We start from the raw sequence: 27306 nt of genomic DNA, 5'->3' as shown, positions 1-27306 counted from the left end.
TATTGATGTTATCATCCATAAATACCAATAGCAGTCTGTGGGTGGGTCTGGATGAACAATGGGATAATGCTACTTCCAGTGAACCTATATCTACGGAAAATGCTTTAGCTGATTCAGCCTCATCGTACTTGGGAACTGTTGTTGTTCGGGATGATCCCAATGGCACTACCAAATCTGGACTTGTCAGCAAATCCACTGTTGGATCCATTACTGGACCTAGTGCAACTACTAGCAGAAAGTGGCCGCAGGATACTGCTCATCTGAGTGAACTTTTTGGTCCGTCGTCACTTGAGCGTCTGTTTCAGGATAGGCGTCCTCAGAACACTGAATCCACCAACCCGCTTCATGCAACTGCTCATGGAACTTCCTCTGCCGATAGCAATAATTCTGACCCATTCACTAACAAGCTGTTTGGAGAGCAACATGACACCTGGACTAAACGCAGGCTGTCTGCCCTCATGTCCGAGTTGCATTCATCGGATAATGACAAAGCTGAATGTCCGACCATTTCTACTCGGAAAAATAATAGTAATACCAATACCATTAGCACAGCTAGTAGCGGCAGTGTTCATAGACAAATCCCTTCTGAAAGAGATACGTTTATGTGGCCTGCTGCTTCAACTTTGTTCACTAGCCCAACACTTGCTGCTATTGCCGCTGAACAGTCACTTTCTAGTAACCATGCTACCGATCTATCTATGCCTGCTGATACTGACCTGCTTCAACCTGCTACCTCTCATCAAATATATCCTGAAGATATCGATTTTTTGGATGAATTGTCTGATATGGATAATGGTCAGAGTATCGTTGTGGATGCCACCGATTCAGGTGTTGATCAAAGTGAGATTGATCGTGATGACTTTCATTCCAGTCTCGCCGTGTCTAATCAAATCCATCCCATCGCTCAGAGTCCAGATGTGCTTCAGAAACTAAGCTCGGAAAAGACAAATCAAAATGGTCGTGGCTCAAATCTAGACTACGTTCAATCGTTCCCTAACCAGCCATTAATGGCACCACAATCTCGTCCAAATTCGCATCAACAACATGCTAAACCCAATCTTAAGCCGCCCCTTCAGCATGACAGACAGTCACTTGGTTATGATCAAACTCCAAGCACCTCGAATCGTGTGACTCCAAAGCATATAAACTTTCTGCCACCTTTGCCTTCTAAACTACACCAAGAAAGTATACCAGCATCAATTAAGCAATCTGCTTTACAATCTCCAACTGTACCCACATTGCATGTGAATACCGATTTTTGTAGATCCAATGCTCAGTCATTTCCAAAAAAGGCCGAGAGTAAGGAATCCATTCAACCGTCAAACGTAAAGCATGTACCAGCAAAGTGTGATTCAACTTTTTTTGGAAACAAACCTGACTCTACAAACTCAACTCCAACTCAAGTGCATGCATTACAGAGTGATGTATCTCAACATCAAGTCAAACCACATGATGGTATTTGTGCGTATAAAAAGTCTTTTGATCATTGTTGTGCACAAGATTCACCGCAATCATTGTATTCGTTTAATCCTGCAAGCAGTCAACAATCCTTGAATCTCAGAGCGTCTGTGTCAACCACTTATACCACTCTATCCGACTTTTCTCCAGCAGCCAGTAGCGCCATTACTCCCACACACAAATCACAAAAAAATATACGAGGCCGCGTTGCATATGTTTCTCCAAACACAAACCATGTTAATCTAAGCGGTTGCGAGATTCATTCTGTCAAAAATATTCCTGAAATCATGGCAGGTCCAAAGCGATTAACTTTGTGAGTAAATTAAAGCTGCCACGTTTTTGGTTGTATGTTGTTGCTTTTATTCAAATGTGCTAAACTTTACTAAATTAAACTGTTTTGCGTATTTGTAGAGATAATAATCAAATTACTTTTTTGTCAGATCTGTCGACTAGTACAGAGATTCTCCACATATCTAATAATCTGTAAGCAGCTATAAACTATATGGATCACAATTGATATATTTTTCAGAAATACCTAGTTTACTAACTAATATGAGTTAATCTATAGATTATTCAATATAACTAGCTTTTCTCACTTGTCTGCTTTGAGAGTTCTTGATATTTCCAGAAATGATATTTTTGATATTTCAGGTATTACCACGTGTTATGTTTTAAAGCGTTTGATCATACTGTTGTACGCGACCAAAGCATACCAATCATATGTTAGTAACCAACGTTTGATCTTTCTGTAATGAATATGGTTTTTAGCTGTTGCTTGTCTTCGGACTTTGGTCGAATTGGATGTATCTTTTAACAAGATTATCAACATTGGGCCATTACTACTTCTTTCATCACTATCAAATCTTAGGATGGGTCATAATCAAATTGAATCGCTTAATTTTCAGTTTTCGACTCTGTACGGTGATGCATGTTTTCATGAGTTTTTTAAAGCAACTTGCGATCTCAACATTCTAACACTATAATTTTATTTTTAGTGAACGCTTGCATTATCTAGATGTATCGTATAATAATTTAAAACGGGTAAAATATCTTCATAGACTCTTGAATCTGCAAGATTTGAATTTAGGTAAACTTTAATTTGTCATACTTTTAAACACTCTAATGTAACGCCAATCTAAATCAACGTTTTAATCTAACCGATTGTTATATAAAAGAATGCAACTATCTGCGTAGCTTTTCAGTTTCTCGTCCACTCCATAGATTGCGATGCATGAATGTATCATACAACCGTCTTGTGTCATTTGGAGGATCATCTTTCCCGGGGCTTATACAATTGAAGCTTGATGGAAACTGCATTCCTGAAATTGACGAGCCTGAAGGGATGTGTTCATTGGAGATTCTTTCCATAGAAGATCAGCGAACGGATGATTTGTGAGTAGCAATCCTCTCGAGTTTCATTGTACAATGTTTGGATTGATATGTTTGCTGGACTAACACTGGCATATTTTTACATTTATCAGGATATTGTTTTTAACTGGGTATGATACATTAAAAGAACTGCGTATATCAGGTAAACGCATTTTGTCACACCAAGCCTTAATGGAATTGAATGAATCACTTGCTCATTTATGTATCTAATTGATTTGAAAATTTTGATTGTTGATTAGGAAACACTCTTGATCGAATGGATGCATTGACTGGACCGTTTATGGAAGCGGTGGAGTGTCGTAATGCAGGAATTCAATCCATTCCACCTTTTACACGACTTGCAGGCACACTATGGCGTTTGTGTCTTTGCGGCAATCAAATTAGTGATATAAGCTCTTTGGCAGCCCTTTACAATTTACAAATACTGGACATGTCTAATAACAAAATTGCCGAGATCAGTGGAGTGTTGAGTACGTTGCGTAAACTATCCCATCTGCGTACACTTGATCTAAGGTGGGTGATTCTTTATTAGCTCTATTTGTACTTGTCTATATATAAAGGATTGCAAATTCATTTTGCATGAATTTTGATTTGGCTTGATATATTTATGTTTGTTTTTTTGAATTATAATATTAGAGGAAACCCAATTACTGAGCAGTTTTATACTGACTGTGAGCTACGTAATGTAAGTCAGGATCAGAAAAGCAAAGACGAAACTCGGGAATGCACTGCTCAGGCTGTTCGTGAGGTATGCTATAGGAGTGCAGTCATCAGTGCTATAGGAAAAACCATCGAGATACTTGATTTGATTAGTATAACCCGTCAAGATCAGATCCAAGCTCGAAAGAGAATGGTTACACTCAAGCAATTTATGCGTGACCAACAACTTGATATCAACCAACAGCCTATGTCCAAGAGTGTAAAACCTAGTGATAATGGACGCGCAAAAGTGGATGATCCAAATACAGTGTCTGCACAATCTAATTGTGAGCTTGAAAGCGAATCAATGACGTTGGATATATCTAACGACCAGAGTATGATGATACAAGGGTTGAATTCTCATTTTGAAGGATGGACACCACAATCGTATCCATTGGATGATGTAACTATGGACGATCGATTGTTTTTTGAAATACAATAGTTGTAGCAAAGTTATATTGATGATTTTAGTTTGAGTAGGCGTTTATAATAAAGACAAATACGATTGAACCATTGTGTGCTTTAGGAACAAATAGAGTCAATTCAAGATAAATACAGAAAAGTGTTTCATTTTACATGAATACGACTGTAAAAAGACTCATTTCTCGGCTTGAAATGAGACTCATGACGACACGGCAAAATTAGAGCTCGCAATATGCAGATTATAGCAGGGTTAAATAACTTTTGGAGCCATGGCAACAATCTTTGCCCATCGTTTCTGCCTACATTCTCTAGCAATGATACCCATAACACGATTCCCAAGCGGCTGACCCTGCTTATTGAGCATGACTACAGCATTATCATCAAACTTGATATAGCTACCGTCCAGTCTCCTGACCTCTTTACGCTGTCGAACAACAAGAGCACGCACAACATCACCCTTTTTAAGTTTCTGAACGATGCTGGCAGCAGTAGTAGATGAGTCGGCAAGAATAGGTTTGGCTTTTTTCACTGAGCAAACGATCTCATCGCCAACAGAAGCAATGCGACGTCGACCCATAACATTAATGCACTCAACAACGAGAGCACCAGAGTTGTCGATGACCTGAAATAAAATACAATGAGAAACCAGACTGGATTTATAAACAACGAGCACAGAACAATACCTTTAAAAAGGTCTTCATTTGGATCATAACTGCAATCTGATGGCTGCAATCCAAGTGATGGCAAATGAACTGTTTTTTATTTCAATTTAATCATCACGTGATGAAGGATAGATTTGTCGCTGCAGCCAGATTGCAGCCAACCAGCCGATTGCAATGATGATGAACGACCCCAAGGACGACTCGCTCTTGTCTGACAAGGACCGTGAGGAAAAGGACAGGCTCGCTCGCATAAAAGAAAAGGAAGAGCAGGATGGTATGTGAGTGTTTTCTCATGTCATCATAGCAGAATCTGACCTTTGTATCGTTAAAGCTCTGCCTTACAAGTGGAGGCAAACTCTACAAGATGTAGATATTGCTGTTCCCATTCCAAAAGGCACCAGGGCTAAAGACATGGCCATTACAATCAAACAGAAGCATCTTAGTGTTGGCTTCAAGTCCACTCCCACTCCCATCTTCAGTGTAAGTGGATTCAACCCCGACAGCTGTGCTTCAGATTGTATTTCGTTAGATCTAACTATCCTTGTATGCTGGGAAATATAGGGTGAGCTCTGCAACAATATCAAGGTGGAGGACTCCACTTGGCTATTTGGTAAGCTTGTTTGTCTTTAATATTTCTATGCTATTGTGACGCCAATACTAACATCCTGCTCCGCTCGAAAGATAATGGCGAGATCATGATCCACTTGGAAAAAATCAATGATCGAGAATGGTGGAAGAATGTCATTACTGACCACCCAGCGATCGACACCACAAAGATTGTCCCCGAAAATTCAAAACTTGGAGACTTGGATGGCGAAACTCGTGCCATGGTTGAAAAAATGATGGTTAGGCTACCACCTCTAATGATTTGGAGTATTGAATACATGGTTGCTTGAGCGATATGCATTAAACTCTAATATATTTGATACCACTACGAAATCTAGTTTGATCAACGCCAAAAAGCAATGGGTCTTCCTTCTAGCGATGATCAGAAAAAAGCAGATGTACTCAAAAGATTCAAGGAACAACACCCCGAGATGGATGTAAGGTTTTTGTTTTGCCTAGAACCATTTTTAATTGCCTCGGCTAACACTGGTTATAAATTCAAAATTATCCAACCACGCTTTTGATATTCTTGGAACCTGTAGTTTAGCAATGCAAAAATGGAGTAAATTGTTTGCATCAATCAACACTAAATCTACAAAAACTAGTGTAAATGAATTGCAGCAATATCTCAAGTTTATAAAAGTATGGTGTTTTATTTAAAACTAGCACGTTATAACTACTCAAATAATCATCTTTAACCCATGCTACCAGCTGTTATGACATATAATGGCTGTTGGACAGAAAGAGATGCCTATTTTCATGATGCGTTATAATAAAAACTATTGTTTTTGTCGTAATTGTAATTTAATCAACATTGGATAGCGTTGGAAGTACTGTTGACACGAGTCCCAAATATGCTTTTAGAGATGCTATTGTACTAAATCCCTAATCGTATATAATAACTACCTCGATGGACTATTTAGTTAGACATCCATAGGACGATCGGGAAATGCAGGTCCAGTGCGGTCCTTGTCCAGCAAGATTCGCTGTCGCCACATGATTCCAGTAACAACCTCGTCGGACATGTAATCAGGATCAAGATTACATTCAGCCTGCAAGCCTGGCGTTGTCAAGCAAATATGTGCACTCTTGAATCCACGAGATATTGCCTCTTGTCCGTACATCTCTTGAATAACCAATGGCGACTGATGCTTTGCGTTATCAGCAATATTGTTCCACGATGGAAGCGTTGCAAGGCGTTGGTTATTTTTGATTGTTCCACCGAGTCGCACAACAGACAAACCACTACCACCTTGCATTCCCTGTACTCGAATATAGGTGATTCGCGAAGGGCATTCAATTTGAGGAAAGCAATTCAAGCGTAATTTGGCAGATTTGTAAAAGTCTGCAAGAAGTTTTGCTGATCGTTCGCGACTTTTGATCTCGACTGGCTTGTCTGACTCAACTACTGCATCATCGTAATCAAACTCATCCAAATCTTGATCAACTTGACTTAAATCCCGCTTTTGCTCGACCGAGTAATCTTCATCTCCTTCAGAGGACAAAATAAAAGGCGTTTGGTCACGACGTTCTAAATCAAGAGTATCCTTGGCGTACTGCATAAATCGTTGCTTGATTTTCTTTTCTTTCAAAAAATTATCAAACGTGTCTTTCCATACAGCATTTTTTAGCTTATCATCGTAGATTTGTTTTTGAAGAAGTCGAAAATTTGAGTCATTGCGATCAAGAGCTGGAAGAAATGTTGCCTTGATCCAGCCTGATCGTACATGCTCATAAGCTGGTGGGTCAATTGGAGTATCGCCAAGCCATACCTCAAGAATGTTTTTTTCGTGATCCATTAGGTGCATTGCATGACGAATCATGGGCAAGTTGAGACCAGGACGACTATAATCGGATATAGACCCCGAGTAAATGCGAGTTTCCCAGTTGTCCTCCATGAACAGTGTGTACTGGGCACTTTTGCATCGCTCTGTAGCTCTGTCCATTGCAATAGTCCACGGACTGAGTTTTGGGAGCACCTCAATCTCATCAAACAAAGACACTATGTCGTGGAGATACTCCAATTCAAGTTTAGTTGGCTCCTGTGGAGCAGATTGATGGTTCATAACCAATACTGTTTTAAATGTGATGTCTGGTTCGACATTTATCATATGGTGCAGAATGGTATTTATGGCGCGTCGAAGTTTATGAGCCTCATTATTGACATGAGTAAATGCAATACACAACTCAAATGGTTTTCTTGAAAGACTGAATTGAGAAACTGAATTACGATGCTATCGACAAGAGTTTGGTAGACAAAGGAGTTGAGCATCGCTTTTTACAAATACAATCAACTACTGCATAGAATAGCAAATTCAACTAAAATGCTTACATTTTTAAAATGGGGACTGTCTTGCAATTGATGTTTCTGAGCAATTGTTTTCAATCGATCATAGTGATATCGAACGCGTAAATTGTAGTCAACCAAAGGCACGAGATATCCAACACTGTAGTCGAGCGTTTCGCAAAAAAGCATTTCTACAGGTCTCCAGTAAAAAATATTCCAATTAGTGTTTACAAACGCTTTAAAATTTTGCTGATAGTGTGACAGATATTGATAATGATTCATGTCTATTAATTCGTTGCCAGTTGTGAGTTCCCGCACTGTGTTTCCCTCGCTTTCATAGTGATCAAATGTAAAATGATGAATAACTGTGCTGGTAACGGTAGAAATGCGTGCAAATGATTTTTCGCAATATGATCTGCCGGCCATAAACAACTCTTCATGTCTTTGTCCAGTCTCTGTGTTGACTCTGTACCGATACGCTTCAGTAACAAGTCGGTTAGGCAAGCCGTTCTGCGAAATAGGCTTATGTAAAAAGCCGCTCGTACCAAAAATCTTGCCAGGAACTTTAATGTGATCATAATCCTTTCCTTTAGACATCAAAACATCCCGAACTGTAGTGATGCTTGCAGTATCTGCTGTTTCGTTTCCCTGAGTGGCACATTTATATTGCAAAAGTAGGTTTTATTACCCATGTCAATCTCATACTTGATATATAATCAAGATACCAAGTTAAACTACAATGCGTGTAAAATTCTAAAACCATGTGCTGATACTTACTGTTTTTGAAACATAAAAAAACTCGTCGACATCAAACACGGTAATCCATTCCGTGCGATTTCGATATCTTGCAATAGCATCTTGCATGGCGGTACGTTGACATCCGCCATGAATATGCCATAAATCTTTGATTTCTAAGCACTCACGCTTAAAAGACGTTTCAAAGCTTTCCTTTATGTCATCGCTAGGCCAGATCCGCGGCCCTAATGGTGGGAGATCTGTCAATTCAAACTCTTTTGGCCATACAATCACTTCGGCGACTCCTGCTTCAATATAAGGATTGATAACTGCCGATAGATTGTCTGTTCCCATATGATCGTATATAACAAATCTGTCAAACCCTTGAAGAAGATGAAATTCTATCCATTCAGTAATATAATCTCCCTTGTTATACATCATGGCAGCCGCGACAAGAAAGTATTTCGATGGCAAAGTTGAATTCCCATCGTCTAGTTCATTCGACGTTGGTGGATACTGTTTAAGCTGCAACGGCAAATTGTTTTTGACCATTAAAAACTGGCCTACCTCTCCAATGGTCGGCTAATTATATATTATCAGTGTAGACACACGACGATCCAAAAGATTAGATGTGAAACATGCATTACCTCTGTCGAATCTGAAATAGCAGAAAATATAAAGCATTTGACCAGATATAGGGGAAATGACTAATATACATACCTGAACAGAATCACTGTCGTTCATGGCACTATGAACTTCCACATTTTGGTCTAGATACACAATACTGTTTATACAAATAATAGCTAGGAAAATTGCTACCATCCAAATGATCATTTTGACAAAACGCCGCCTATATCAATTATAGCAAGTAAATTAAAGGTTTCCTATAGCAATATGACATGATTTTTGCCCCAAGACACGTCTGTCAAGTGCACTCTGTAGAACAGAAGAGCATACTCTCGAGACCTTGTATATTTGGCTATTGAGGTGCTATATCCAACTCTTTATAATTGACTAAACTTGTTGGTGGGTGACTTGAACATATATCTATCAACAATGCATGGCCAGATTTACCTCACTAGCGCTCGTATTAGGGACATGATAGATAGTACCAACCTAGAATGGATAAAAGAAGCATATAATAGTCCAAACTCGTCCAATTTAAAAAACTTGTATTCCCCGCCAATACAAAAACACTGCCACTAAATACAAGCTTGGGTCTGTTACAGCCGTATTCACGTAAAATAGAACACTAAATAAAGGTGCCAAAACACATAATAAGCAGCATCTTATGAGATGATTGGTGCCAGATACTGGACAATATTGTATTCTCCGAACTCCTTGATAAAACTGATTGATCTTTCTCCGCCATACCTATTTTTTATAAAAAACTGAACGAATGTTCAAAGCAGCATTCACATGTTCTAGTCAATCTCGCATCCCTGGCACTTGTTCAGTTCCCAGCTCTCCTTTCTACAAATCGAACATTGGGGGGTTGGCATGGAAACAGCAGCTTCATTCTTGAAATATACGATCTTTGTTTTCTCCAACTAAAACGTATCTGATATTTTAGAACACATGAGTTTGTAGAGTTGTCTTGACAACCGTCGAACCCGATATCTAAATGGATCTGGTTTCAAACTTGATGATCGTACAATGTATGACTACCAGGAATGAAGATAGGGCTAGTTTCAGTTTGAACCTAGTTGAATTGTGTATGCATTATGGTGGATGCTGTTTGTTGAATTGAAAATCTCTGCCAAGTCAATTCCTAATAGGAAGGCACAATAAATATTTAACCATTGTCTATTCCCAAGCAAGATAGCAGTGACTGGAGCGCAATACAGAAAGTGGCAGTTTACGTAAATGCGATTGCTAAATTCAACTTATTTGCAGCAAAAGGCGGAGTTTTAGTCCAGTGACATTTCAATGTAAAGATTGCGGTTTATTACACTAGCCAATTACTGCTTTATTTAGCATGTGATTTTAATCAATTCAAGGACAGTCAAGAGTATGAGCAAAAAGTAAGGCCATCAAACAAAGCAGTTTATCGGATATCAAGATCTAGCAGCGGCACATGGATTAGAGCTGCACTAACCGCTCCACATCGTCCATTCTTGAGCCCTGCTGAAAATGAGTCGAGTATAAAAAATGGTTTGTGCGTTGAGCAATTACAGAACAAAGAATTGAGAATGTCTATCAAAGTCAATTTGTAGTAGGAAGACGACAAATATAACCATTTTTTATTCTGTAGCAAAATAGTCGATTCAAGATAAATACGTGAAATGTTTCATTTTACGCGAATACGGCCTAAATCAGTCTTATACCGCCTTCAAGTTTTAAACCCAAATTGTGGTTGAAAAAGATTATAGTTATAATCATTTAGTGTCTTGTACTGCTTGAAATGATTTATAAACCACAGCTTTACTCAAAACTTAGAATGTCTGTAACAATTCCAGCAGCAACAGTTGTAGAGCCATTGCGTAGCATAAAACGACCAAGCTCTTTAGTGGTTTGGAATGTTTCTAAACACATGGGACGCTGAGTGCGAATTTCTACTACGGCTGTCACGCTTTGACCAAGTGCTCTTGGATTTTTCTTGACAACGGCTCCCGTCGACTTGTTTAGAAGCGATACAAGACGCTCAATGTATCCTGCCTCTGACCGGCCCAGATGATGCACGACAATCTAAATAGATCCAATTCCAAAACGGTAAGATGTTTTGTCGGTATTAAACCACATTCAAAATAAAACGGTTGAAAATACTCGGTCATACAAGTAAATAGTCACTGTATATTTGTATAGTCAAAAGATTGTCAAGAGCAGATCCATAAAAGTGCTTACCGGTATTCCAATAGTTAGAGGAATATTGATGTCAAACGTAACAATTTGAGCACGAAAGTGGCTCGTAATAGATACCGGTGCAGATGGATCACAAAGAATACTCCCAGTGCTCAATTGCTGAATGTCAAGACCGCCAAGTGACATGGATACTTGATCCCCAGCAACAGCCCACGAAACTCCCTCTCCTCCAATTTCAATCGCACGGACCTGTCCTGTTTCAAATATCGGCATAGCCATCATAGTATCTCCAAGCTGTACACTGCCAGACTCGATACGACCACTAACTGTGACATCGCCACTTGTCCCTGCCGCCATGGCTCCTTTAAACAAGTCTTGAACAGAAATTCTAAATGGTCGTTCTATGGAACGCGGTGGAGCCTCGAGAGCGTCTACATAGATCCCACATAGGAACAATAGGTAAACTTGCTAAACTCTATCAAGCATACATCAAGCCATTCGCATACAAAACTGAGAAGCAAAATTTTATAGAAATACCCACCAAGTGCCTCAATCAGGGTAGGTCCAGAATACCAGCGACAAAGACCATCTACTTGACGCTCTTTAAGATTTTCTCCACTGAACCCACTACAGGGAATAAACACGATGCGCTGCTTTTTAAACCCAACCTGAACCAAAAAAGTCTGTAATTGCGCCTGTATTTGCTCAAAACGCACCATTGACCAATCAATCTAATAAAAGTATAATTGTTTAAAGTGACTCTTACATGAATATACCAGCCTAGCTATTTATCTCATAGCACTACTTACAGCATCCAGCTTGTTTATCGCAACAATAATTTGAGATACTCCCAGACTCCGAATCAAAATGGCATGTTCACGTGTCTGGCCTCCATTATCAAATCCAGCCTCAAACTCTCCCTGAATACTGTCTACAACCAACAAAGCAACATCTGCTTGTGATGCTCCTGATATCATGTTGGGAATAAAATCCTTGTGTCCCGGTGCATCCAAAAGAGTAAAGGAATGATTGGGTGTTTCAAACTTTGACACTGCAACATCGATGGTCACACCTCTAATTATTTTGAAAAAGTCAGATTCCAAACCAACGCATACACATGAATTGTTGAATCAAAGCCAGCAGATGTAAATAGTTGTACCTGCTTCGCTCATCCTCTGTCTCATCAAGAACCCATGCAAAAGCAAACGATTTCTTTCGGATTTTTTCGGCCTCGCGTTCGTATTTCTTGATAGTCCGCTCTGATACTTCTCCAAGAAGAACCAGCAGATGGCCCATCATTGTGCTTTTACCTGCATCAACATGACCTAAAAGCATGACCGTCAGTGTTAATTCAATAAAGAATATACCAGTAAACTACTGCCACTAAAGTTGCAACGTTTTAATCACTCATAGCAGCTATCTAGTACTGATAACATATAATAATTTACCAACAACAATCAAGTTTAAATGGTCCTTTTGAGCCGATCGCTTCGCAAGTTCTTCCTTGATGTTAACTCGTTTGAACTTGGGACTAGATTTGACTGAGGAATTGGATTGGACACGAACCATCCCAGGTCCATTATCGGAAGATTGTACTCTGACCATTTTTGAAGGCGGTACGGATTTTCCAGGGATAACTGGCGTTTCAGTTGATGTCAATAGAGCTTTATTGCGTGCACCCATCTGTGAAGCAAGAGGTGTTTTTACTTGCTTGAATCCCAAAGCCTCCATGTCAGAAACCACTACATTCACATCATCTGATGTAGAGCCACTATCAGCTGTAGAGAGTTTGTCGACTGTATACAAGAATGAGTAATGCCGTATATATACCTTGGCAAACTCCTATAATCATGTTTAAGCAAATACTTACCTTTGGCAGACTTTTTGGAGCGCGCCTGCTTCACAATATCGTCTGGACTGGGCTTATTAAACGTGAATGTAGGTTTATTAGTAATCACCGAGGATGCACTTGGTTCTATTGAAACAAAAGTAATCCTGTTAGCCAACTGATTATCTAATTCACATGCTGTCCGCTTGATTAAAAATTGTGCAAAAGTAGAAGGTATTGCACCAATGGAAGGTTTGCAGGATGTAATTGTAGCAGTAGTATTTTGAAACGTATCAAGAAGCCTGGTTGAAAGTGGATTCAATGCATTTTTTGCCTGTCTAGCTTGAGAAGAATGTGAAATATTAATTGACTGAGCAGTGGTATTTGACGTTTCAAAAAGTGATTTTGGTAGGGGTTTGGAACTCAATAAAGAGTTGGATTCAGACGATGCCGACCAAACGGAGGGACTAGCAGAGAGCTGAGCAAGTGTTATTTGTTGAGTTGCAGATTTTCTAGATCCGTGTATTGATGGAGAAAACGATTTAGTCGATGCAGATTTATTAGGAGCTTCTAGTGCTGATATAGCTGTTTGAATGATGCTTTGTTTTTCATTAAATTGAGACTTTTGCTGTTGTAGATTAGCCAGTGACAAAAGTGATACAGCTGTTCCTGTCGATTTAGATTTGGAAAAAGTGGCAGCGTTTCCAGAAAGTGACAAAAGATTAGATGGCTGCGCCAAATTTTCAGATAATGATTTGAGCGAGCCAACTGTACTACCAGAAGAATGTGTTTTAGGTTTATCAATGTGCTTTAGGGAAGCTAATGAAAGCAAAGAGCTTTTTGAAGCTATATCACTGCTCTTGGTCTGAGATAATGCTGATACAGGCGCATCTGTGTTGGGTAAAGACTTGAAAAGTGGAGATACAGACACATTTGCAATGGATGAAATTGTAGATCCTTTTATCGTTGATATCTGAGCAGGAGTGGTGGATAAAGTAGAGTGAGTGGCTTTGTGTGCACTTTTTACAACTGTTTCGTCTGTTGTATCCATGCCTGTAGCAAGACTATTAGCAAGAGCAGATTTTCTCGCGACACAGTCGTTTGAGAGGAATGGCGGGTTCCGAACAAGCTTTGACTCCATTGGTGAAAAACGTACTCGATGGAAAGTTTTAAAGGCATGAGGAATACAAGTAGCAGATTCAATCGAGTCTGATCCATCCATCTCTGTAAAAAATTGTGGTGATTCTATACACGTCATATGAAGCCGTCTTGAATCTGTTGATCGAACGTGTTGTATAGCATCAGAATCCAAAAGAACTTTAGATTTGTGTTTTGTGATGAGTGTATAGCTGATTATACAGCGAATACTGCCAACTTGAATGCTGGCATGTTTGATGCGCTGATTCAACCACCACATCATTCCAAATCACTACTACTACATCATTGTATCCTGAGCAAACCCAAAAAGCAAGTGAGGTGAAGCATAGGATCTAAACCATACTTTCCAAAATTCTACTCTACAAAGAAATAGGATACCAACAAAGATCAACTGAAATTACCTGGTTTTTGATGATCTGTATATGCAAACAATTCAATATATAAAATTATTAATATTAGTAGGTAGCTCATAGCAACAATAAATCTTGCTAATATAGCCACAATTTATGAACTGTAGTTGAATCTTACTCAAGATATAGTTGATGCTTTGTTCAGGATTATTCCCATTGGAAGCAAGAATCGTTTTGATATAAGCTTCTGAATAAGAAGGACCGACAAATTGGGATACTATTGAGATTTCTTTTTGGATGTTGGCATTGACTGATGCTTTGTGAGCTGATGGATCGTATGCGACTAGCACAAAAAAGCGGATGAACACATGCATTAGTATTTAGAGATACTGTACAAGAGCTGCACAATATAACTGTTGCTATACCATGACATTCAGAGTCAGTATCGTTCTGGTCATCATCAATGGCCTCGGCATCATCATCATCCTCGTAATAGTCATCCTCGTCATCATAAAAATCTGGCACAATGTTAAATCCAGTTTTTGTAGAGCAGTGCAGCAGTTTTGCAGTTTATAGTAGTTTGTTACCATTCAGGTCCATATTGCGAATATTTCTGTGTCTTGACATGATTGCTGTTTGGCTTGAATGGTGTAGATTCAAGGAAAGCGTTGGACAGCTCCAACGCCATGAAAAACGCACAACAGCTGTTTATGGCCACTAATAAATCTATTGGTTTGGCTGGATTCAGCCAGATTCCCATTTACATTCCAATAGAAACCATTTTCAAATATGCAAACTAGAATATATTTATCAGTATATGAACGACCAATTGCTCTAGTCCTGCATAGATCCTTGTTCCAGTTTCTTCAAAAACCTTTTGGATACCACTTGCATAACTTCCTGGTATTGGTCTGTGCATCGTGCTAAACATGACTGTTGGATTGAATAAAGTTAGAATCACTATAAATCTAAAAGAATAAAGTATTGTATTGTTGCTGATCCGTATAAATGTAAATACCTGCTCATAACTGTCTAGTTTCAAACCTGGGCGAATAACACATTTAGAGAAACATCTGGGCACAAGATCGGTTGCAAGTTCCTGAAATCTGCGTAATGCCAACTCTTGTTTCAGCTGCTTCTTTAATGCTTCTGGGTCTATACTATCAGTCATAATGGGTTGATGGACTAGTCAATGGCTGACTGGAAAACCTGAAAATTTATCTGTTTTGACCAACAGGCTTCACGCTGGCACGATCAATGTCTGCTAGAATATCAAGCCATGCACGCTAATTGGGATGATTGGTTCTTGCATCGAATACAACAGCACTGTCAATTTCATCCAGTTTACGACCCTCGTATGCATCAACTCCACAATAGTTTTTAGATTGATTTGGCACTATTGACGTTTTTGTCACGACAGAATACACCTGCAGCTATATGTCAATGCATAATAAACAGCCAGTCATAAAACGATGGGTGTCAAATTTACTGGCCTGTTTTCCAGTGACTGGCATGGAAACAACAGTTGTATTCCCAATATGCGATATTTGCTTTCTTGAACTAGAGCGTATTCGTGATTTTAAAAGAGGTTTGATTGGCAACAGTTGAACCCAATATCTGGTCTTGAACTTGTCAATCGTAGACTGCATAGTCATATCAAGCATAGAGATGAGAATAATTTGACTCGACTATAATTTGTGAATCATGTAAAGAATGCTATCCATCTTTAAAAACATTACTGTTTGACAAAACAGCACTCGAGCCAACAATGTTGCAAAACCAATCCAAAATAATAATAAAACACCCAAAATGTAACAAATACGGAGTAAAAATAATGTATTTGTGAAGGTAACAAAATGAAAACCAAGTCGCTTAGAGTTCATCGTGATCATCAGAGTCGGTAGGACCCTTGGTATCACCACCGGCCTCAGCATAGAGTTTGGCGGTGATGGGGTTGACGATGCTCTCAAGCTCAGACTTGTGCTCTTCAATCTCATCCTTGGTGGCTTGAGGGTTAGATTCAATCCATTGTTGATGCTCCTTGAGTGCATCACCCATGGTGACCTTGTCCTCATCAGAGAGTTTGCCGCCCATCTGCTTTTCGTCAGAAAGCTGAGATTTCAGAGTATACAGGTAATTCTCAAACTGGTTCTTGGCCTCAATTTGTTCCTTGACCATGTTGTCCTCATCTGCCATGGCTTCGGCCTCGGCAACCATGCGGTCAATGTCCTCTTGACTGAGACGGCCCTTATCATTAGTGATGGTAATGGACTCAACCTTGCCAGTGCCCTTGTCTTGTGCAGAAACACGGAGAATACCATTGACATCGATTTCAAAAGAAACCTCAATTTGAGGAACACCACGGGGAGAGGGAGGAAGACCAGTAAGTTCGAACTTGCCGAGTAGATTATTATCCTTGGTAAGAGGACGTTCACCTTCAAAGACTTGGATAAGCACAACGGGTTGATTGTCGACGGCGGTGGAGAAGATCTGGGCCTTTTTGGTGGGAATCTGGGTATTTCGGGGAATGAGTTTGGTCATGACTCCACCAGTGGTCTCAATGCCGAGGGTCAGGGGGTTGACATCGAGCAGCAAAACATCAGAAACAGCATCGTCACCAGTGAGCACACCACCCTGAACAGCTGCACCATAAGCAACGGCTTCATCAGGATTGATGCCCTTGGAAGCCTTCTTACCATTAAAGTACTCTTCAATCAAACTAACAACCTTTGGAATACGAGTAGAACCACCAACAAGAACAATTTCAGAGATAGATTCTTTGCTAAGACCAGAGTCCTTGAGAACGCGCTTAACGGGATCAATAGTCTTTTTGAATAGATCAATATTGAGCTCCTCAAACTTGGCACGACTGAGAGTTTCAGAAAAGTCTTTTCCGTTGAGGAAAGCTTCAATTTCAATCTTAACCGAGGGTTGACCAGAAAGAGCACGCTTTGCCTTTTCGGCTTCGCGCTTAAGTTTGCCCATGGCCTTGGGATCCTTGGATGCATTGTCACCGGTTTTCTTCTTGTGGAGATCAACAAAGTGGGAAATGATACGGTTATCAAAGTCCTCACCACCCAGATGGGTATCACCGTTTGTAGCCTTGACTTCGAAAACACCATCGTCGATGGTCAGCACAGACACATCAAAAGTACCACCACCAAGATCAAACACGAGAATGTTGGCTTCACCCTTCTTGTCAAGACCGTAGGCAATGGCAGCAGCAGTGGGTTCGTTAATGATACGGGCAACTGTCAGACCAGCAATGACACCAGCATCCTTGGTAGCCTGACGCTGAGCATCGTTAAAGTAGGCGGGGACAGTAACAACTAGAATATAAAGCAAGATGAGAAACTAGGCATAAAAGCCAGCAACAATTCAAAACACATACCAGCATGAGAGACGGTGGTACCAAGGTAAGCCTCGGCAACTTCCTTCATCTTTCCAAGAATCATGGCAGAGATCTCTTCAGGGGTAAAGTCTTTCTTGGAGCCCTTGACCTCGACTTGGAACTTTGGCTTACCACCGTCATTGATAACCTTGAAGGGCCAGTGCTTCATGTCTGCCTGAACATCCTTGTCTTCAAAACGACGACCGACCAATCGCTTGGCATCGTAGATAGTGTTATGGGGATTAGTAGGAGCCTGATTCTTTGCGGGATCACCGACAAGACGCTCGGTTTCGGTGAATGCAACATACGAGGGAGTGATACGGTTGCCCTGGTCATTGGCAATAATCTCAACACGACCATTCTTAAAAACACCCACACAACTGATAGCAGTAGAGATTAGTGCCTGTATGCAAGCAGAACAAGACAGCAAAAACCATACCTGTAAGTTGTTCCCAGATCAATACCAATAACAGGACCAACAATCTTTGAATCCTTCTCCGCAAGAACGGAGAGTGGGGAGAGAAAGGCGATGAATATGGCTAGCACGATGGCAGACCACCAGGAGGATTTAGTACTACGAACCATGATGATGCAGTGTGGGTGTGCAGACAGATCTGATCATCGCTTTTTATAGTCGAATGTCGCTTATTTTCCAACTTAGAACCGGTGTCAGCGATTGATTGGCTGGATTACACGTGACTGTGCTTGTTTGTTTCAACTCTTCAACATGCTATCAGTTGAACAATCTCTCTCCAAGGCATTCCTGCCATTTAAAAAAACATTCTGTTTCAATTCTGAATCAATGTATTGAGTCCTATTTTGATGGTTCTGGCGGTGCCAGTGGCTCTGGAGCCAACTTCTTGACCTCAGTCCCCTTGCCCGTTTGTTCCCTAATACAAACTGTTAGTATCTGTCTGCATTCTTTGCCATCAGTATAAGCTACAAGGTACCTACCATGGTGATTGATACTCAAACATCCTAAACGACTGTGCAAGCTCGAGGGGCTCTGCAATCACTCTCTTCTTTTCCTCATCGTAGCGCATTTCAACATATCCTGTCAGTGGGAAATCCTTGCGTAGTGGATGTCCTTCAAATCCATAGTCTGTCAAGATACGGCGCAGATCTGGATGTCCTGTAAAAAATACACCAAACATGTCCCAAACCTCGCGTTCATACCAGTTGGCTCCTGTGTACAACGGAACCAGAGATGGAACTGGATCAATCTCGTTGGTGTACGTTTTGACTCGAATGCGGTTGTTGAAGCGCACACTCAGAAAATTATAAACAACCTCAAATCGGTTTTCACGAGATGGATAGTCCACTACAGTGATATTCTGAACCTGCTGAAACTGTGTTGCCTGATGATCTCTCAAAAATGTAGCAACTGGAATCAATCCAGATGGTGCTATAAAAAGAGTCAGTTCATCCTTGTAAACAGTGATCTGCTGAATGTATTTTGGCATGCACGACGCAATGTATTTGCCAAACTCTTGCAGTTTATCAGTGGTTTTGAGAAGTTCAACTGGGTCTGGGTTAGCACTCGCTCCTAATGGATTGCATTTTTAATTTGAACTCGGCATGTTAAATTGGTGACTGGTACACATTTCAAAAGTTTAATGATGCACTATTTCAATCCTACCAGTGTTACGAGCAGCTTGGCTTGCGTGGAGAGATCTTGTGGCTACTGAACACAGGTGAGATACAACATGGATCACCCATCAAGATTCGACAGAATTAAACGGTGGATTGAAAAACAATGTGAGATGGGCGTTCAGATAATAGCGAGATGAAGTAAGCATGAATGATTGAACAAAATATCAGATCAAAAGTATAATAAAACTGTAGCGCTGTTCATTTGCCAGGCAATGCAATAGGACAATAGAATACTCGAGTTCATTGACAACCAGTGAAAACAAAAAAGCACTGACCATTTGAGCCAGAAACAAAAGCAGAAAGTCTGGTGAATCTATGAGAAAAGGCAGGAGTTGAGACCATAGCAGGAGCGACTCTACGCATAGCAGAGGATGCAACCCCCATTCTCATCATTATTAGTGTCACTGTTGGTGGATAGCAATGAGAGTTGCAAGGCTGCGAATCCAACCACCAAAACAACGGTAAATATAGGGTCTAGACTGTATTGATTTGATGGTGGAGATCAATCACGTGCTTTTTGTTTTTATTGGTTGAAATTCGCCATCAAAACTGTTGTCAAAACTATTGATGACCATGTTCAGATCATCCACTCTGCTGTTGTCAACAAGGCATTCATTCACATCTACTACCAAAATCAGACTTTTACCATGCAGATATATGTCGGAATTATCCACCGGAAGCAGCACTCCTCAGCTTTCTCAGCGCTTCCAACTAAACAAATCACCATCTGCAGCCTTGGCTCACAATCCTTCCAATGGATCAATTCAAAACCAACTTTCTGCTGAAGACTTGGACGGTGAAGTCAAACTATCAGAAGTTAATGTGAAAAAAGAACACCCAGTCATTGAGCAGTTTGTTAACAACATTATGAAAAGTGGCAACAAAGCTGTTGCTCGCCGTATCATGAGTGATGCCATGTTGTATATCCAGACCCAGACCCGCCAAGATCCTCGTTCCGTCATTGATGCTGCTGTTCAAAAAGCTTCACCCTTTGTTAAAGTCGTTTCGTTTAAACGCAGGGGGAAAAACGTGCCTACTCCGTTTCCTCTTACCGATCGTCAGCGAAACCGTACTGGAATCTTGTGGATCCGTGATGCTGCTCTCAACGGAAGAAGCTCACAAGCAGCTGGTGTGCGTATTGGCAAGGAACTGTTGGCTATTTTGGAAAACAAAGGTGCTGTTTTGCAAAAAAGAGAGCAAGTTCATAAGCTTGCATTGGCCAATCGCAGTAATGTTATCATGACTGACCGCAAATTATAATTTTGGAACAATCAAGATTTGGCATACAACTCTTGTATAAACTACTTTGTGAAGTTGTACACGACAAGCCGCATACTGTGATTTGGCTTGAAAGGTGATCTAGACATGCAGATCTAACCCTCGAATGATTTATCATTTGTAAGAGTCGAGTTTACCAAATGATCCATCAACAGAGTTACACCAATAAACACCATCATACAAATAATAAAGTTTATTTCTTTTTCTTGGTCTTCTTGCTTTGTTCGGCAAGCTTGGCTGCTGCTGCCGCCGCTGCTGCTGCTGCTTTCGCTTTGGATGACTCGGACTGCACTTGCACAAACTCAATCTCACTCTCCAACTGCCCAAGATCTCCAATTCCTGCAAACCGTTCACTAAACTTGCGCAACTCTCCACCTCGATCATCCACTGCTTGTGATGTGGGGTTCCACAGCTGATGATTACATGTATCTCTCGTTAAAACAAGAATCGATCTGGGTGAACTCGATCGAATGGTGAATGTGCTGCCATCCGAATGAACCACTTTTTGATGAAATAATGGAGGATTAACCCCTACATTTCGTCGAGTTATGGCTCCTGCCTGCGCTCTAGGTTGTCGCTTTCCTCCTACTGACAAGGATGCTTGAACGTTGCTGTTATGTCTGATCTGTGTAATGGTTTTAGTGGTTTTGGAAACCGTGCACAGTGCTTGACCACTTGTGTTGCAACAAAAAAAAGACACTGGTGTGGCTGCAATAACACCAACAGAAACGAAAGCTTTCTGTATCATCGCAGTGAGTGACTGTCAATCTATGAGTTGCTGGAAAAAAACAATTGCCATCAAAACAAGTGAAATCAATCCTGCAATCCCACGTGATCTACATCAGGTCAGAATTTACACATCATTTTACAGCCATATTCATGTAAAATAACACTTTTGTATTGATCTTGCAACAGGTCTTTGGAATAAATAATAAATGCGTTGTACTTTACTATTAAAAATTGAAATTTTTAATTTTTCCAAACACAACAGCCATCATATACAAATTTGAAATCAGATTCATTCATCAGAATCTAAATATTGAATCCGACTATTTTAATCTTGTCAATTAAACTTCCCTGTATCCTAAAATCTCAACGCTCGCGTTGTAATTCAAGAAACAATCTCGGCAATGCATTCGCTGTTTTCATGCTAATCACCAAGAGAAAGGTCAACTCTGTCAAACGCAATGTTGTCCAGTAAATTGGCATCCATCATTTCATGAGACTGTTTATTTATTATGTATTTGGCACCTTTATTTAGTGTTCCATTTTACATGAATACGGCTGTGAATTGCGCATCTTTTTATTAGTCAACACCACTCAGCTCTGATAGCACTTCTGCTGTAAGCTTCGCCAAATTATCGTCACCTGCCTGCTGTGCATCAATAGATGTTTCCAAAAGCTCTTGTTCAAATAATAGCAGCCTGTCTCTGTTTCCTGCATACTTGGCGCATTCGTATATGGTTCGCATCGAACGCTGGCAGATTGGCAACATTTGAATCAGCTGCTTTTGTAAAAGTTTAAATTGTGCCTGCGTGACATTTACTCGCTGTCCAATGTATTGCATGTAAGGAAGATGGCAGAGTCGCAAAAGAGTTTGTATCAAACCTGGGATCTGGCATATGTGTTGACGAAGCATGTCGTTGCCAATAAATGTCACGGAATAGAGTGTCATGGAAACAAGTTCAAGCAGAGCATGCTGCTCTGGTGGCATGTCAAATAGAATTCGGTCGGGTAAAAGTGCAGCTATTCTATTTGCAAGTACATAAATCCCATCATACCGAGAAAACCGGTCCAGATTGTCCGATACAAGCATCAATCGTGCCATAGCATCGAGTGCTGGGTACACATATGCCGAATTGCAGCCAATAAAGTCTGATATGGTATTCAAAAATGCTGTTGAAATGGATTCGGTACGGCAGTGCACAAAATTGCCAATATTGGAAAGAATCACTATAGCATTTTTTCGATGATCCAAAATATGCAGCATGCTAAAGGTGGGCTTAGGTACAGTCTGACGATGACAACGCGGAAAAGAGTGCGTAGCGCTATCAGTGGTATCTTGAGCTAGCTCACTACAAACAGAAAAATCTGCTCGACGTTCAACATCCAATAAATTATCCTGATGCGGTTTACTTGCTTCATCCTCCACGTTGCTACATTGATCATATGTGTCGGCAGTATAATTACCATCTATATACTCGGCCATAGGTGTATCTAATAAGGCAGTCAAATCAATCTCCCAGTAGAGTAGCTCTACAACGCCTGCATGCTCAGCCAGCATTCTTTGATTCTCTGAAAAAAAGGAACAATTGCGCAAAATAATTCCAATGCTCAAACAGCAATCTGACAGAAGTTTAGTTCTACACAGTGTGGGTCGACCCATAGGCTCAAGCATATGCTGCTCATGAAATTGTGTTTCAAATAATGACAGGTACGTGGCATGAGGATGATCAAGAACCTGCATTTTAGCTTGTGTCAATGAAAACAGTTCTGTAAGAGAGTCTCCAGCGAGTCGAACAAGCGCGTTTAGCAAATCAATGCACTCTGTGAACCTGATTGTGCCCTCATGGGAAAAAATTAGCAGTGCGTCAAGAGCATATCGTACTTCGGACTGCAATCTGGATTTGAGCGACATGGTAAGTCGAGACATATCTTGAATAGCTATATAATTGCACCAATCAAGAATAAAGTAAACCAAATAACATAAACAGTAGGGCTATTAATACAAACACCAGCACACACTATATGGTCAAAATGTATCATTATTTAAACAAATGTAAAACCCACCATATTGCTCTTTACAAGGAGAAGCACGACGAATGGCTCGCGCAAGCTTCTCTAAATCTATACCACCATATGTAGTCAATCGGCGTGATCGTGGTGTAAACAAATGCACAGGTCGAGTATGGGATGTCTTGGATTGCATTTCGGCTTGCGTTTCCAAAGATCCCTGTGATAAAGGTGCTGCTACTGTAGCATGCTCTGTTTTGACTAAAACCTCTTCCTTTTGTTGAGACGGTGTGCTCTGCTTTTGCATTTGAAGCTGTTTCATCTGCATAATTTGTTGCAGTTGCAACTGTTGCTGAGATGAAAGCGATTGATGAGGTGGTAAATGTGAACGGGTATCACCTGAAGCTGGTGAATCGGCTGAAAAAGTCTGTAAAGCAGAATGTGACAAACCATCCTTTTCATATTGAAAGTTGGGATGAAGAGAAGTTCCAGATTGATCAGACAATGCGTGGGGTGATATATTTTGATTAGAAGCAAGCAGAGACTGTGCTCCAGACATCTGAAATGTCGAGGTATGTGCAACAGGAGCCTGTGAAATTTCAGAAGTTGCAGTAATAGACGTACACGGTGTTCGAGAAGTATGTAAAGGAGATGGCTGAACCATTCCCATTGTGCCAGCATGCTGCCACTGATTGGCAGAATCGGAAAATCCAGTACGAGATCCGGCCGAATTCATTGGTGGTTGTGATGCACCAGTAGTACCTACCTGAGTATTAGGTGTTTTAGGTACAATTGAATTATCGTTCTGTAATAACACCTTATTCATACTCTCCATAGTATTCATGGGCAGCTGCAGAGCAGTTTGAGGAGCAGTACTAGAGTGCACACTAGTCGTCGCATCACTTGAAAATGGCGGTCCTTGAAACGTCATTGGATGCATCTGCGCTTTGGATACACTTGACGAAACTCCGTTTTGAGCAGTCGCAGCAGCAGTCGTATCTGGTGTCGAATGCATGGACATGGTTTTGGATTTAATTGTTTTTTGAAGAGGCGTAGGAGTTACACTTTTTCTATTAGCATCTGGATTCGTACTGGTCAAGCTTGGAAAAAGAAACTGCTCAAACGGATACAAGTGACTAGTGTAGTGTTTTCGAAGTAGTGATGGTACATTTGGTTGTGTATCATATCCCAGCTTCTTGGAAATTGGTCTCCATGCCGCTTTGGCGGAAAGCTAAAGCAAATACATTGCAAGCATTGGACGCAGCGATTGTTAAGATACAAATTAAAAAATGTAGTAAAATATCAGTAAATGTACAAATCATAATAGTTGATTAATAAAAGTCAAATTCAGATTTAAACAATTCACTCTTGTTCAAACTAGCAGCGCTCGGCATTTAAATCTTACCTTTTCCATCCCCCCTGCCTCTACCACAGCAAGAAATAGAGCGTGCATATTAAGCGGTTTAGAAGCCAATATAGGAACTCTGTTGAAAGTAATGTTGCGACTGATCATAAAATTATTAAACACTTGATCGAACCACTGTTTGTCCTGAACCTTTTGTAAAAAGTGTTGTTGTTGTGCTATAGGATGAACTACATTTGAAACAATAGGATTCTGTTGTGAAGGGGATAACTGCAAACTTTTTTGTTGTTGCATCAATTGAGACTGCTGACTTTGTATTGTTTGCTGCTGCATTTGCAACAGCTGATGCTGATTCATTTGATGCTGTTGCTGTATTTGCCGAATTTGTTGTGGAGTAAGCGATTGCTGCTGCTGTAACTGCTGCAACTGTTGCTGCTGAAACTGTCGCAACTGTTGCTGTTGCATCATAAACTGTTGTTGCATTTGGACAAGACTCGTATTAGTACTAGAATTTCCATCTGTGCGATAAGCTCCTTGAGTCGGTAGCGACACCCCAGTATTTCCAGAAATAGATCCACGATTCGCCATAACATCTGGTGCAGAAGCACCAGAAGAAACAGCGGGCTGTGAAGCATATGTCTGAGATCCATTGATAAAAGGTACGCCTGATGCAGAATCGTTTGTAAATTTTCCAGCTGATCCACCAGCAGTTTGCTGTCCAAAATGATTAGAAGCAGAATTCACTTTAGAATCAAGCATCAGCCGTTCGTTGTTTGTCAACATCCCGTGTTGAGCAGTATTTTTGATTACCGCTGCATTCACTGTATCATTTAAAGACGCTTGCTTCAAATAAGACGTGTCACGAGCTGACTGTATGCTAGATATAGACCCTTTCTTGCTCATGGGTGGTGGAGAAGTAAACGAGGAATTAGGAAAAGAAGTTGGCAGTGTGGATAGGAATGGCAATTCTGAACCATATGTAGTCGTTCGCTCAAGAAAGTTGGGTTGGAAAGACTGAGCCATTTCATCTTGAATATGTGGTTGCTGCATTGTACTAACCTGTGTTCCCATACCAGCAGAAACAGATATTTGATTTTGTAATGCTTGCTGAAACTGATGTTGTTGCATCTGAAGTTGCTGGGCCCACATTTGATTTTGCTGATACGGCTGTATCCGCTGCAAAAACTGATTCTGATCCATATTTTGCTGCTGCATTGCTCCGGTCTCTGTAGGTCTCGCTGGATTCATTTGATTCAAAGAAAACGCATTCCCCATGGATCCTGATGTTGCGTCAAGCAAAGATTGAGAATTTTGGGTTGGTCGTGAATCTATAGATTTAGGCCGAGATTCTTGCAATTGATGTTGCAACCACGGCTGAGAAGGTGGTTGGGCTTGAAATTGTGACGGTAATTGAATTGCGGAATGGGGTTGAAAGTGTGGTTGTGTGCTCGAAGACTCTAGAGCAACACGGGAAGGATTGTGCTGAAAGCCTTGCATTGGAGCAGACGCCCCAAGATTCGAGAGTCCTATAGATCCAGCCTGGTTTTTCATACCAAAAGTAGACTGTATACTTTCTCGGTGTACATTCCCCATGTCCCCAGCCATGCTACTACCATCGGTGTCATTATTTTTCTGGTTCAGATTGGCAGAGTGCATGGCTAAATCAGGCTCTAAATTGGATCCATCACCATTTAAAACTGTAGCTTGTCCAGATTTATTTGTATTCCCATAGTCTACTAAATAGTAGACATGTATAAAGTTTAAACAATGGGTTAGCAACTTCAAGGTAAAATGAATACAAGACCTGCAAGTAATCTCGCTGAAAACAATGCTACAGCAATCAAAATACCATTATGAAAAAACGATTGTGACATGCTTTGTTGACTAGGAGTCCGGCTCATTGAATTATTGGATACTGAATCATTCTGTTGAATAAAAGGAAAGGATATATTACCAAACTGTTGCTGTTGAAGATATGGATACTGTTGCGGTAGTTGTGAAAATGACATCCGCGAGCGCATCTGAGTTGGTAGATCGGACACAGTGGATGCAGATATGTTCTGTGGGTATGTGGCTGCAGTTAAAGCAGTCGACACTTCCAAGACAGCATTTATGTCTACTGGACCTGACATGGATGCAATAGCAGAAGGACCATTAATAGTATTATTAGTAGTTGCAGGATCAGAACCAGATGCAAGACCGTGCGATTGAGAGTGCAAGGACATGGATGGGCGGTGAAGTCTGTTCATATCTAATTGAGAAGCAGAGATCGCAGGCATCTGAGAATAAACAGAAGGCATTGACTGACTGCCATTTCCATATGCAGAAGTATTCATCAACTGCTGTTGCTGCCAATAGAAGCGTTGCTGTTGCATTAGGCTGGCATCCATATTTCCAGTTGAAGTGGCAGTAGTATTGGCAGAGCTGGCAGAAGCAGCAGTGCTGTTTTGTATATGAGGGTCTGCCATTGGGCTCTCTTCAGCGACAACTT

The 27306-nt window shown here is 40.6% G+C and overlaps 12 protein-coding genes across 12 annotated transcripts; 3 read left to right on the top strand and 9 right to left on the bottom strand.

Moving 5' to 3' along the window:
• Window positions 1–5: 5 nt before the first annotated feature.
• BATDEDRAFT_21315 (uncharacterized protein) lies at window positions 6–3988 on the top strand (the record flags this gene model as incomplete). The annotated part of the gene is made up of 9 exons (XM_006675191.1): window positions 6–1771; window positions 1870–1941; window positions 2045–2109; window positions 2227–2379; window positions 2474–2545; window positions 2634–2850; window positions 2940–2989; window positions 3087–3360; window positions 3484–3988. 9 exons carry the CDS (start codon window positions 6–8, stop codon window positions 3986–3988), a joined length of 3174 nt encoding a protein of 1057 aa, XP_006675254.1.
• A 231-nt stretch (window positions 3989–4219) lies between these two features.
• BATDEDRAFT_85708 (mitochondrial 54S ribosomal protein YmL38/YmL34) lies at window positions 4220–4670 on the bottom strand (the record flags this gene model as incomplete). The annotated part of the gene is made up of 2 exons (XM_006675885.1): window positions 4220–4591; window positions 4653–4670. 2 exons carry the CDS (start codon window positions 4668–4670, stop codon window positions 4220–4222), a joined length of 390 nt encoding a protein of 129 aa, XP_006675948.1.
• Window positions 4671–4811: 141 nt separating this feature from the next.
• BATDEDRAFT_8226 (uncharacterized protein) lies at window positions 4812–5803 on the top strand (the record flags this gene model as incomplete). Its single annotated transcript, XM_006674916.1, has 6 exons — window positions 4812–4905; window positions 4963–5111; window positions 5193–5241; window positions 5313–5476; window positions 5576–5674; window positions 5780–5803. 6 exons carry the CDS (start codon window positions 4812–4814, stop codon window positions 5801–5803), a joined length of 579 nt encoding a protein of 192 aa, XP_006674979.1.
• A 357-nt stretch (window positions 5804–6160) lies between these two features.
• Window positions 6161–9359, bottom strand: BATDEDRAFT_21312 (uncharacterized protein; the record flags this gene model as incomplete). The annotated part of the gene is given in 6 exon segments (XM_006675190.1): window positions 6161–7471; window positions 7570–8172; window positions 8302–8841; window positions 8907–8966; window positions 8986–9109; window positions 9334–9359. The coding sequence occupies 6 exon segments, from the start codon at window positions 9357–9359 to the stop codon at window positions 6161–6163; spliced, it is 2664 nt and encodes an 887-aa protein (XP_006675253.1).
• Window positions 9360–10683: 1324 nt separating this feature from the next.
• Window positions 10684–12405, bottom strand: BATDEDRAFT_9269 (uncharacterized protein; the record flags this gene model as incomplete). The annotated part of the gene is made up of 5 exons (XM_006675035.1): window positions 10684–10947; window positions 11104–11492; window positions 11603–11792; window positions 11871–12135; window positions 12221–12405. Coding segments are annotated over 5 exons (1293 nt in total), but the record flags the coding sequence as incomplete, so codon positions are not given.
• Window positions 12406–14324: 1919 nt separating this feature from the next.
• On the bottom strand, window positions 14325–15024 carry BATDEDRAFT_85705 (uncharacterized protein; the record flags this gene model as incomplete). Its single annotated transcript, XM_006675884.1, has 5 exons — window positions 14325–14401; window positions 14449–14463; window positions 14576–14740; window positions 14823–14915; window positions 14985–15024. 5 exons carry the CDS (start codon window positions 15022–15024, stop codon window positions 14325–14327), a joined length of 390 nt encoding a protein of 129 aa, XP_006675947.1.
• Window positions 15025–15231: 207 nt separating this feature from the next.
• Window positions 15232–15568, bottom strand: BATDEDRAFT_85704 (uncharacterized protein; the record flags this gene model as incomplete). Its single annotated transcript, XM_006675883.1, has 2 exons — window positions 15232–15330; window positions 15416–15568. The coding sequence occupies 2 exons, from the start codon at window positions 15566–15568 to the stop codon at window positions 15232–15234; spliced, it is 252 nt and encodes an 83-aa protein (XP_006675946.1).
• A 648-nt stretch (window positions 15569–16216) lies between these two features.
• On the bottom strand, window positions 16217–18377 carry BATDEDRAFT_18227 (uncharacterized protein). The gene is made up of 3 exons (XM_006675097.1): window positions 18228–18377; window positions 17789–18168; window positions 16217–17726 (listed from the first exon to the last, which is right to left on the bottom strand). The coding sequence occupies exons 1-3, from the start codon at window positions 18371–18373 to the stop codon at window positions 16270–16272; spliced, it is 1983 nt and encodes a 660-aa protein (XP_006675160.1). The 5' UTR covers window positions 18374–18377; the 3' UTR covers window positions 16217–16269.
• Window positions 18378–18738: 361 nt separating this feature from the next.
• Window positions 18739–19284, bottom strand: BATDEDRAFT_8530 (uncharacterized protein; the record flags this gene model as incomplete). Its single annotated transcript, XM_006674957.1, has 1 exon — window positions 18739–19284. A coding segment is annotated over one exon (546 nt), but the record flags the coding sequence as incomplete, so codon positions are not given.
• A 736-nt stretch (window positions 19285–20020) lies between these two features.
• On the top strand, window positions 20021–20900 carry BATDEDRAFT_84538 (mitochondrial 37S ribosomal protein RSM7). Its single transcript, XM_006676170.1, has one exon. It carries the CDS (start codon window positions 20099–20101, stop codon window positions 20699–20701), a length of 603 nt encoding a protein of 200 aa, XP_006676233.1. The 5' UTR covers window positions 20021–20098; the 3' UTR covers window positions 20702–20900.
• Window positions 20901–20912: 12 nt separating this feature from the next.
• On the bottom strand, window positions 20913–21467 carry BATDEDRAFT_21307 (uncharacterized protein; the record flags this gene model as incomplete). The annotated part of the gene is made up of 1 exon (XM_006675189.1): window positions 20913–21467. The coding sequence occupies one exon, from the start codon at window positions 21465–21467 to the stop codon at window positions 20913–20915; it is 555 nt and encodes a 184-aa protein (XP_006675252.1).
• A 558-nt stretch (window positions 21468–22025) lies between these two features.
• On the bottom strand, window positions 22026–27283 carry BATDEDRAFT_85702 (uncharacterized protein; the record flags this gene model as incomplete). Its single annotated transcript, XM_006675882.1, has 4 exons — window positions 22026–23383; window positions 23510–24683; window positions 24858–26551; window positions 26665–27283. 4 exons carry the CDS (start codon window positions 27281–27283, stop codon window positions 22026–22028), a joined length of 4845 nt encoding a protein of 1614 aa, XP_006675945.1.
• Between the last annotated feature and the right edge of the window lie 23 nt (window positions 27284–27306).

Source organism: Batrachochytrium dendrobatidis (genome assembly GCF_000203795.2).
Source record: "Batrachochytrium dendrobatidis JAM81 unplaced genomic scaffold BATDEscaffold_1, whole genome shotgun sequence".
NCBI classification, from domain to species: domain Eukaryota; kingdom Fungi; phylum Chytridiomycota; class Chytridiomycetes; order Rhizophydiales; genus Batrachochytrium; species Batrachochytrium dendrobatidis.
Note: the sequence above shows the minus strand (reverse complement) of the source record. Positions and strands in the feature narration are given on the sequence as shown.

Excerpts from the sequence above, each read along its gene's own strand:
- BATDEDRAFT_18227 (XM_006675097.1), bottom strand. The coding sequence starts at position 18,373 with ATGGTTCGTAGTACTAAATCCTCCTGGTGGTCTGCCATCGTGCTAGCC. Across the intron at positions 18,169-18,227 it reads GATCTGGGAACAACTTACAG|TTGTGTGGGTGTTTTTAAGA; the intron begins GTATGGTTTTTG and ends TACTGCTATCAG. Across the intron at positions 17,727-17,788 it reads TACCACCGTCTCTCATGCTG|TTGTTACTGTCCCCGCCTAC; the intron begins GTATGTGTTTTG and ends TTTATATTCTAG.
- BATDEDRAFT_84538 (XM_006676170.1), top strand. The coding sequence starts at position 20,099 with ATGTCGGAATTATCCACCGGAAGCAGCACTCCTCAGCTTTCTCAGCGC.